Source organism: Lithobates pipiens, unplaced genomic scaffold (assembly GCF_037356315.1).
Source record: "Lithobates pipiens isolate NorthernLeopardFrog02 unplaced genomic scaffold, aLitPip1_a1.2 Scaffold_8, whole genome shotgun sequence".
In the NCBI taxonomy this organism is placed as follows: domain Eukaryota; kingdom Metazoa; phylum Chordata; class Amphibia; order Anura; family Ranidae; genus Lithobates; species Lithobates pipiens.
In genome coordinates this window covers 411,372,011-411,383,315 of record NW_027507903.1, presented here as the reverse complement: position 1 = coordinate 411,383,315, position 11,305 = coordinate 411,372,011, and the positions used below count along the sequence as shown (strand labels likewise).

General features: G+C 43.3%; 1 protein-coding gene across 7 annotated transcripts; it reads left to right on the top strand.

Annotated features, from left to right (window-relative positions):
• Positions 1-2,239: 2,239 nt before the first annotated feature.
• On the top strand, positions 2,240-11,046 carry LOC143964418 (uncharacterized). 7 transcript variants are annotated; one of them, XR_013271135.1, is made up of 6 exons: positions 2,288-4,635; positions 4,765-4,870; positions 6,521-6,596; positions 10,280-10,385; positions 10,511-10,636; positions 10,833-11,046. XR_013271135.1 is itself a non-coding variant. In XM_077474135.1 (4 exons), the coding sequence occupies exon 1, from the start codon at positions 7,467-7,469 to the stop codon at positions 8,682-8,684; it is 1,218 nt and encodes a 405-aa protein (XP_077330261.1). In that variant the 5' UTR covers positions 6,606-7,466; the 3' UTR covers positions 8,685-10,147; positions 10,280-10,385; positions 10,511-10,636; positions 10,833-11,046. The 7 variants fall into 7 exon arrangements, 1 of the variants encoding a protein (XP_077330261.1); XR_013271138.1 differs by lacking the exon at positions 4,765-4,870 and having other exon boundaries at positions 2,240-4,635; XR_013271136.1 differs by lacking the exon at positions 10,280-10,385 and having other exon boundaries at positions 3,096-4,635.
• The last annotated feature ends 259 nt before the right edge of the window (positions 11,047-11,305 follow it).

Below are 11,305 nucleotides of genomic sequence, written 5' to 3'. Positions count from 1 at the left end.
TAATTTGTAGACCTTCACCCTATAGCGGGCCCTTTTGCTGGGCATAAATTGCTTCATTCTAAGCCTGCCGCTAAATTTAATAAGGGACTCATCCACACATATGTGTTGGTCCGGGGTAAACAATTTGGGGAATATTTCTGAAAAATAATTCAGTATTGGTCTAATTTTGTAAAGCCGGTCATAATTTGGATCATTTCGTGGAAGGCACTGGGAATTGTCACTGAAATGTAAGAACCTCAGGATCATCTGATACCTGCTTCTGGGCATTACCGCGGAGAAGAGCGGTGAGTGGTGGAGGGGGTGGGTTGACCAGTAGGTACATAATTGATTTTTTTTGTTGAGTCCCATATTAAATGTGAGGCCTAAAAAAACCTTGAACTCCTCCACCGTTAGGTCTCTCCATTCGTAGGGACGGGCATAATAAGAGGTCGGATTTTGAAAAATAAATTGTTGTGCATACAGGTTGCACTGGGCCACAATTGACGACAACATATCCTCCGTAAAAATTAAATTAAAAAAATCTATTGGGGTAAAATTCTCCGTGTCCACCTGGACTCCTGGCTGGGCGGTGAAAGGGGGAACATTGGCCTCTCCTGAATTAGGAGGAAGCCACAAGGGGTTCTGAAGGGCATAGGGAAGGCCAGCATGGCTCCTAACCCTTTGGGGCTGAGATGACACCCCACTGGTACTTGGCCTTTCTTGCTGGGGCACTGCGGTGCTGGTGGACGGCACTGCGGTGCTGGTGGACGGCACTGCGGTGCTGGTGGATGGCACTTTGGTGCTGGTGGACGGCACTGCCTCACTAGAACGCCTTCGTTTGATGGGCCGGATATCTTCCTCCTCAGATTCAGTCAGTGTTTCACTGCTGAGAACTGGCTCATAATTTACGTCGGCTTCAGAATCCGAATCTGAAAAGGAATCTGAAGAGGAGAGCTCCCCGTTGCTCTCGTCGGCCGTGGAAATAATTTGGTACGCCTCCTCAGCAGAAAAGACACGTTTAGCCATGGTAGCACTGATGGGCACTGATGAGGTGGCACAGATGTGCACTGATGAGGTGGCACAGATGTGCACTGATTATACAGATGGGCGCTTTTGAGGTGGCACAGATGGGCGCTTTTGAGGTGGCACAGATGGGCGCTTTTGAGGTGGCACAAATGGGCACTGATGGGTCGGCACAGATGTGCACTGATTTATTGCACAGATGTGCAGATTTATTGCACGGATGTGCACTGATGAGGCGGCAGATTGGCACTGCTGAGGCGGCAGATGGGCACTGCTGAGGCGGCAGATGGGCACTGCTGAGTCGGCACAGATGGGCACTGCTGAGTTGGCACAGATGGGCACTGCTGAGTCGGCAGATGGGCACTGATGGGTCGGCACAGATGTGCACTGATTTATTGCACAGATGTGCAGATTTATTGCACGGATGTGCACTGATGAGGCAGCAGATGGGCACAGATGGGCACTGCTGAGGCGGCACAGATGGGCACCGATTGGTACAGATGGGCACCGATTGTCACTGGCGAGCACTGGCGGTGCACAGATGGGCACTGGCGGGCACTGGCGGTGCACAGATGGGGCACTGGCGGTGCACAGGTGGGCACAGGTGGGGTAGAGATGGGCACTGGCAGGGTAGATCTGGGCACTGACAGGGTATATCTGGCAACAGATGGCACAAAACAGTCAACTTTTTTTAACTCACACTATCTCCCTCCTCACACGCTATCGCTGTGTGAGGAGACAGATTCGGCAATGGGTGATGATCTCATTTGTTTACATTTGAGATCATCACCCATTGGAGGCGGCGATCGCGCTGTAAACGGCCACTGTGATTGGCCGTTTACAGCGATCTGTGATTGGCTGTGTCCAGGGGACACGGCCAACACAGATTTTCCCCGATGCGCGCTCCCGGGAGCACGCGGGGAGCTCTTAAAGGGGACGACGTCAATAGACGTAGTCCCGGAAATTGAGATCCGCGCTGTAGCCGTCATTTGACTATAGCGCGGATCTCAAGTGATTAAAGGGGGGCTTGAGTGAGATGTCAGCATATACACTTATTAATTTTTTTACTTCAAGGCAGATTTTAATATATATATATATATATATATATATATATATATATATATATATATATATATATATATATATAGCACTGACCCCCAAAGGAGCGGCTGGTTTTAATGGGCTTACCGTTACCTTCCTGACCTCGTATGCATCTAGGGGTTTCCCGAGGTAGATGGCCCAAGAACTGTAGAGACAGGAGGACAGATCTACTTAAAGGGATTTTTATTTGCAAAAGTAATTAACAGTCTCTCAGTATAGGATCAGAGGGTTTAGGTGAAAAGTCCAGGTACTCTTATTGTCAAAGTCAGTATGAAAAAAAAATCTCTTACTTTGCATAAATCCAGAGAATAGCCATCACAGCTGGATCCTCACCCTAATTGGATAGTCCTTCTCTCACCAGGCCTAGCACCCAACAGGTTAATCAAGTTAGATATAAGTCTCTGCCACAGACTTTGCTATAGAATACGTATGGGAAACTTGAAAACTTGTAGAACACTCGTGTGATACCAGTATCTTGCAGCCGGTCCAGCGATATCACATAAGATTGGATTCACTTAGGTCCTTCAGCTTTTCCAGGCTCTTGTTGAAAAGCCAACCCTTATGTGGCCTTCTCTCAAAGACTCCTCCCCTGGAATCCTTCTTTCAGTTCCCTTGCCTCGAGCTAGCCAGCCCAGAGATGTAAAGTCGAGTGGATCTGCACCCCATGCCATGGAAATCCTGGGGGCTGGTGAGGAGGACCAGGACCATACAGTCAGAACATGCTTCTGGACCGGAACCCCGAAACACGTGGCATCCGCACCTTAAGTACCCTCTCCCAGAAGGCACAGCAAGAGTCACACTCCCATTGGGCTGGTTCCGGGAGAAAGTAACCTTAATGCACCCAACTAGACTGTGTTTCCATGCCTGCCAAAAGTGACAGCGCCCCCTATGGCCAGGCAGAACACCCTGCTGTCCAGTCAGACTGATGCTGAGGTCAAAATTTAGAGTAATCAAACCCAAACCAAACTGCGGTTTAAGGGTAACATTAAATAAAAAAAAAATGGCTGCCAGCCGGAGCCCTAATTACAAGGAGCGGAAGCTGTTTGCAAAGATGTCTGCGGGGACAGAGTCTGTCTTCATAGCTGTTCCCCGCCGCACCGATCATCCCCGGGAGATCGGGAGGCGCTTGCGAGTGTGCGGGAGCCGCCGCAGAAATGCGGGAGTCTCCCACACCTCGCAGATGATTGAGTTGAATTGTGGAAAATGGATGAGGATGATTCTGGGTGGGGATGAGTTACATAATGAAGAGGCTCTAAACAATGTAACTCATTTCCAATCAGAGTCATCCTCATCCATTTTCCACAATTCAACTCAATCATGCCAGCTTATCAGCACATGGGGCACAGCAGCACACACACAGCTTTTGTAACTTCACCCTCCACGCTGCTCTCAATGCATGCACCAGATAGGGCTAGGGCCACCGCGCTGAACAGCTGACCAAACCCCCTGACCTTCTCCCGGCTCACTGTGTAAACTAGCCAAGCAGCAGCCAGCCGGCTCCACCTCAGCAGGGAAGGAAGGGGAGCCGAGCTAGTGCTGCCCGCTATCACCTGCCAAGTGGCTAGTTAGAAAGGCGGTGACATGGGGTGTGCGAGCAGTGAAAGGAGGCTTCTTTATAGTGGCCGGGCGCCGCAGTTGATTGTAGGTAGAGCGGGCCCCTTGGGACGTTCGGGCCACTTACTTCAGTACTGCCCGTACTCCCCTGATGGCGGCCCTGAGTACAGAGATCTTGGTTCCTGCAGAAATCTTGGCTTCCTATCAACATCTTGGAACTCAGAGCTGTTCGCATTGCACTTCAGAGGTGGACAAGCTGCATTTGAGGCCTTGTCAGTTGTACACATTCAATGTATAGGAACTTGGCAGGTGGATTTTCTCATTCACTAATCAATCAGGTTTCCGGCCATTGTGCCCCCTACTGTTTGGAATGTGGCTCCCAATGCTAATTCGTTTGCTGAGTTTCCTAACTACTATTTTTTTCTTAAATTCCCTGGCTCAAGCTTTGCTCAATGCTAATTTGTTTGCTGAGCCCTTTAACTACCAGTCTCTTTTAATTTCCTGGCTCAATTTTAGTTGTTTATGATTTCCAGGCTATTTACTTCTACGCCAGCCAAACACACACAGCGTCATTTAATTTGACATATATACACTGACGCTAGGATTTCTCTTAATGGCTGCAACGGCGTCACGACGCGATCTATGTCATGCGCAATGTGCTGACACATTGCCATGCAATCTGACATATACATACTGATGCTAGGATTTTCCAAAATGGCCGCGACGGCGTCATGACCGGATCTACGTCATGCGCAACGTGCTGACGCTGTTCGCGCATGCGCGATAACATATTCAGCTACGAATTAACACGGGCAGCCCTTCCCCTTCACGCCCGCAGCTCGGCGGTGACGTCAGACGCCGCCGAGCTGGAGAGGCTCATAATCCCCTCTCCTAATCAGTTGCCTTCTGGCAATTGACAGGACAAGACTATCTGCACACTCCCTGTGTCCACACTCAGGATCTTTCTATATCTCAGAGGTAGGCTAACTTATATGCCAACAAGCCTTATTCAGTTCCAACCAGGACTTTTTTTTTTATAATTGCTTAAGCTAGATCTTTTGATCCCGCATTGCATAGTACATCTATTCCCTCTTTCTCTCTTTTTAGCTATTTTATGAACCCCAAAAAATCTTTACTTTTGGATTACCCTGACACACAACTTGATGCTACCATGATTCTCTGGTATTTGCATTGATTCAATTAACATTCTCAGGTAACTAATACCGATTCCTTGTTTACTTTATTCATTTGACTTATCTATTTAATTTGGATTTTTCTTGGATTTCTATCCTGGCAGATATTATTTAATTACTTACCACCTATTGTTCCTCTCTGCAAACCCTAAATGGCGACATGCCCTCTCTGGTCATGAGCTACTAAGGCTTATATTCAAATTTAAATTTAATTGATTTTCAATGACATCATATGAATATAGTATCGATACGGGGAGTCCAGGCGAATTTGGTGAGATCTTACTATCATGTACCTGTAATATACTTAATTTGTAATTGTAATTGAATTTATGTGCTCATTCACCAATAATTACATTGCCTTTTCCAAGAGACCAATTTATTCTTTAATTGTATTTTCTATATGTTTACTTTATCTGATTGCATTAACTAATCAAATATTTACTTATCGCATACCTCTGTTGTTTTAGTGTCAATTATTGGCTGCTTAAATTTTCCTGAAGAAGCTCAAATTGAGCGAAACATGTTAAAAAATCACAGCTTTTTTCTTTCCCTTCATGGACAAAGTTGGGTAATTCTGGAATGTTTTCCCACGCTGTACCGTGCAAGATTATTTTTATGAATGTAACAATAAAGTTGTGTTACTGATTTTGTAAAATGTAAATAAAATTATACCTTTTATCTATTTCAATCGTTAATTTTGTGATTTGATACCCCAAAAGTCCCTGGGGTTGGTGATCCCCCAGCCCCTTTTCTGCACCCCCCCTTTTTCCTTCATTTTTGGATAATTACTGGGATGTGGTATCCTTAATGATTTGATCCCTCTCTCTCAAATTTTTCTCAATTTCTGTTAAACCTGGGTGTTACCCACCCTTCACCTTAGTAGAGATTCGGATCAAATCAGTCGATTTACCAATATACTTTTCAAACAAGATTTCTGTACAATTTTGTATGACTATATTGATTTACCTATCTTCTTCTGTATTATAGATCTCTCAACAACAACCCCCCTTTTTTCTTTTTTTTTTTTAAATGGCAAAATATTGTGGTAGTGCATTCGCTGGCCTGATGGACTCATTTCAACAGTCTCAAAATTCAATAAATGGCGGTCTATCTATGGATCGATTTTTCCAAAGACTTCAACGAATGCTTGAAAAGAAATCCCGCCTCTATTGGAATAAACAATATTTTTCCAAATATATAGATGACCATATAACCCCTTGGGGTTTAAGAATTCAAATCTTCCCCACTATCCATAAGTTGGAAGTAGAATTCAAAACACAATGGGAGGCAAATTTGCAACACTGCTCAGCAACTATGATGCAATTACTCTGCACCCACTACACTAATGAATTCGGTGTAGTGGATGCAGAAATAAAAAACGATATGATGAAAATCAATCTATTACTGTAGAGGCACTTTTTGCTGAGCGTGAAAGTGCACTAAAAATTAATTTAGAACAATATGTCACTGATCTCTTAAAAACTAAAGAGAACAAATTTATGAGGGACAAATTGACCTATGATAATCACCAAGCTTATAATTGGACACCTCACACCAAGCTGAAGAAAAGTTTTCCTTCTAAAAGAACTTCCAATTTAAGAACCGCTGTATCTGAATTTTCAGATTGAGACACATCTTCACATTCCTCTGTCTCTATTTCTTCCTCACAGGTAATGGACCAATCGGGCACCTTTCGGCAACACGCTTCTCACAATCGCACTAACGGCACGGGTAAAGAACTGAGTGGTAAGCAAAAGCTCCCCTCGAATCACAACCGCACACCTATGAATACCCGAGCTGCACTCGCCAAATCAACTGGCAATGCCAGAACACATGTTCAAACGGACACTTTCTCACATAGCGGCACACCCGACTTGGCGCTGCCTGCGACCTCACCCGAGGGGAACCTGGGTCAGGCCGCAGCCACCGCCGAGTCGAGTTTTCGCACAGCTCTGATTTTCACACAACCCGTACACGATTCCAAAAAAGACACGATAGGCACCACTCCCAAACAATTCAAAACCAATTTGAAATAATCAATTTGTCTTCAATTTCACTCACGGAAGCCCAAATTTCTGTTTCACAACTCGGGATAACCTTCTGTCCCACTCAGACTATTGACAAATTTGAACTAGTTAAAGACCTTAACCTTTTTGCTCGAAAATTAACCTTTCATGTCCTATATGATCAGTCTCGACCACTGACTCAGTCTCCACAACAATCAGATTTGCCCCCATCCCCGTCGGGGCTAAGTCTTAAAGACATTAAGGCTATGGAGGAGTTGATGGAATTGTGGGTTGAGGGCCATATCGATGAAACAGTTTTGGAGGAGGCCGACTGTCTCAAGACGTGTCTGGACCCTACCGATCTGTCCCTCTCCCACCCATCTCCACTCCTAAAGAATATAGGCCAAAATCAACAAAATTTCCAGCCTTACAAGGCAATCCTAACATTTGGGCTTTCACCCAGCAAGTGACCAATGAAATCTGTCAAACAGACTGGTTGAGCTCAAAAAAATCTAACTTAACTGCCCAACTAAAGGCAGCCTTGGCTGCATTACAAAATGAAACTCGTATTATCATTAAGCCTTTGGATAAAGGGGGCAATTTGGTTGTAATGGATACTGCTCAGTATGAATTGATGGTCAATAGGATATTACAGAATAAGGAATGGTATAGGAAAATTCCTGAAAGCCATGTGAATTATACCACCACCCAATACAGAAAACTTATTGGATCGACCTATCACCAGGGACTTATCAGTAAAAAAACCTGGGAATACCTCAACGTGGCCGACCCTAAAACTCCTACCCTATACGCCATACCCAAAATTCACAAACATGCATTAGACCCTCCGGGTCGCCCCATAGTATCTGGCAATGGCTGTCTCACTGAACCAGCCAGTGCCCTAATAGGTGACTTTCTTCGTCCTTTTGTAGAAGGCCTCACCTCTTATTTGCAAGATACTAGAGATCTATTAAAAGTGTTGGATGGAATGTGCATCTCTGAAAATTCCTGGCTCGTCACTCTCGATGTGGAGGCCCTCTACAACTCCATACCCCACGATTTGGGGATCGGAGTTGTGGAGGGCTTCCTTTCCGAGGCTGGTGAAGCAAAAACCAATTACAATCAATTCATTTTGAAATTACTTTCTTTCACCTTGAATAATAATATTTTCATTTTTGGACGCTCCCACTACCTCCAGGTACAAGGTGTGGCTATGGGGAAAAAATGTGCCCCTTCATATGCCAACCTCTACCTGGGGGGGTGGGAGCGTCACATTTTTCATTGTGAAGATCTGTTTAAATTTTTCTGCCTCATTCCAGTATGGAGGAGATACATAGATGACATCTTCTTCATCTGGACTGGGATTGAGGCAGAACTGTTTACATTTATGGAGCTGCTTAAGATTAATACATACAACCTAAAATTCACGATGGAAAAGAGTCGTTCTAGTTTAACCTTTCTAGACATTCAAATTTATGTGAACCCTAAGGGTGAGATCAGATCTACCCTCTTTAGAAAACCATTGGCAGCTAACACTGTTCTGCATGCCTCTAGTTCGCATCCTGAACCACTTGTGGCCAGCATTCCATATGGCCAATACCTCTGCCTCAAGAGAAATTGCAGCAGTGAAGCTGATTTCGAACTTGAGGCAAAAAAGTTACAAATACGCCTACGACATCGCGGCTATAGCAACAAATGCCTAAAAAGATCCTACCTAAGGGCCAAAAAACAAACCAGATCCTCTCTTATACATGGTCAAAAACTCCCCAAATCAAATGAAGGGGTTAGACTAATCACTCGTTACTGTGCCCAACACTCTCAGATATGAAGTATCTTGAACAAATACTGGTATCTCTTGACAGGTGACCCTAAAGTCTCCAAATTTTAAAAAAATTACCCAGAGATAACATTCAGGAAATCACGATCGATCAAAGATACTCTAGTTAGAAGTCATTATGTCCCTCCAACTCCCAAAACTAACGAACCACAACGTGGGTCTAGACCATGTCACAAATGTAATTTCTGTAGACATATTCTCACTTCGGATTCAATCTTATTGCCAAACAAGTGACTTTATAAACCTACGTTTTTAGTTACCTGCCTATCTGTGGGAATTGTATATATCATGACCTGTGAATGTGGCGCCTACTATGTGGGAAAAACTAAGCGGCCCTTCTTTCATCGCATCAGGGACCATGTTTCCCTGGTGCGAGGTAAGAAGATGGAGACTCCGATTAGTCGCCACATGGGATTATTTCACAACTTTAATGACAGTAAAATGCACTTTTTTGCGTTAGAGCATGTGGCACCGGGAGATAGAGGGGGCAATTACAATCAAGTTCTATTGCAGCGTGAGGCCCGCTGGATCTTTGACCTCAAGGCCACTGATACACCTGGCCTGAATGAGGCTTTCAGCTTCAAACCTTTTCTCTAAGATTTACAAATTTCAATTGTATTGTAAAGTTGGGTTAAAGTTGCCTATTCTAATTTTTAATTTATTTAAGGTTTTGTTTCTCTTTTTTTTTTTTTTTCATATGTTGTTGTTAATCTCTCCATGCTCGCCAGCACTCCCGTGACCACAGCAATATTTATTATTGCTTTGAACAAAATTTGAATATTATTTCTAATTATATATTTTTCTTTATATTTTTATCTATACTTAAATAGAGCTAACGTGTCTCCCTCTAATAAATTGGGTCTGTACGGGCGCCCCGGGGACACTATTGTTCTGCCGGTTCTGTTAATCAATCAGGTTTCCGGCCATTGTGCCCCCTACTGTTTGGAATGTGGCTCCCAATGCTAATTTGTTTGCTGAGTTTTCTAACTACTAGTTTTTTCTTAAATTCCCTGGCTCAAGCTTTGCTCAATGCTAATTTGTTTGCTGAGCCCTTTAACTACCAGTCTCTTTTAATTTCCTGGCTCAATTTTAGTTGTTTATGATTTCCAGGCTATTTAATTCTACGCCAGCCAAACACACACAGCGTCATTTAATTTGACATATATACACTGACGCTAGGATTTCTCTTAATGGCTGCAACGGCGTCACGACGCGATCTACGTCATGCGCAACGTGCTGACGCTGTTCGCGCATGCGCGATAACATATTCAGTTACGAATTAACATGGGCAGCCCTTCCCCTTCACGCCCGCAGCTCGGCGGTGACGTCAGACGCCGCCGAGCTGGAGAGGCTCATAATCCCCTCTCCTAATCAGTTGCCTTCTGGCAATTGACGGGACAAGACTATCTGCACACTCCCTGTGTCCACACTCAGGATCTTTCTATATCTCAGAGGTAGGCTAACTCATATGCCAACAAGCCTTATTCAGTTCCAACCAGGACTTTTTTTTTTTTATAATTGCTTAAGCTAGATCTTTTGATCTACATAGTACATAGTACATCTATTCCCTCTTTCTCTCTTTTTAGCTATTTTATGAACCCCAAAAAATCTTTACTTTTGGATTACCCTGACACACAACTTGATGCTACCATGATTCTCTGGTATTTGCATTGATTCAATTAACCTTCTCAGGTAACTAATACCGATTCCTTGTTTACTTTATTCATTTGACTTATCTATTTAATTTGGATTTTTCTTGGATTTCTATCCTGGCAGATATTATTTAATTACTTACCACCTATTGTTCCTCTCTGCAGACCCTAAATGGCGACACGCCCTCTCTGGTCATGAGCTACTAAGGCTTATATTCAAATTTAAATTTAATTGATTTTCAATGACATCATATGAATATAGTATCGATACGGGGAGTCCTGGCGAATTTGGTGAGATCTTACTATCATGTACCTGTAATATACTAAATTTGTAATTGTAATTGAATTTATGTGTTCATTCACCAATAATTACATTGCCTTTTCCAAGAGACCAATTTATTCTTTAATTGTATTTTCTATATGTTTACTTTATCTGATTGCATTAACTAATCAAATATTTACTTATCGCATACCTCTGTTGTTTTAGTGTCAATTATTGGCTGCTTAAATTTTCCTGAAGAAGCTCAAATTGAGCGAAACATGTTAAAAATCGCAGCTTTTTTCTTTCCCTTCATGGACAAAGTTGGGTAATTCTGGAATGTTTTCCCACGCTGTACCGTGCAAGATTATTTTTATGAATGTAACAATAAAGTTGTGTTACTGATTTTGTAAAATGTAAATAAAATTATACCTTTTATCTATTTCAATCGTTAATTTTGTGATTTGATACCCCAAAAGTCCCTGGGGTTGGTGATCCCCCAGCCCCTTTTCTGCCCCCCCTTTTTTTCCTTCATTTTTGGATAATTACTGGGACGTAGTATCCTTAATGATTTGATCCCTCTCTCTCAAATTTTTCTCAATTTCTCATTTACTAGTCAACAGATATTGTGGTTCAGAAATCTTTTGGGACATTTGTCTGAAATGGGAAACACTGGATGTGGATCCCTTGGTATCAAGATT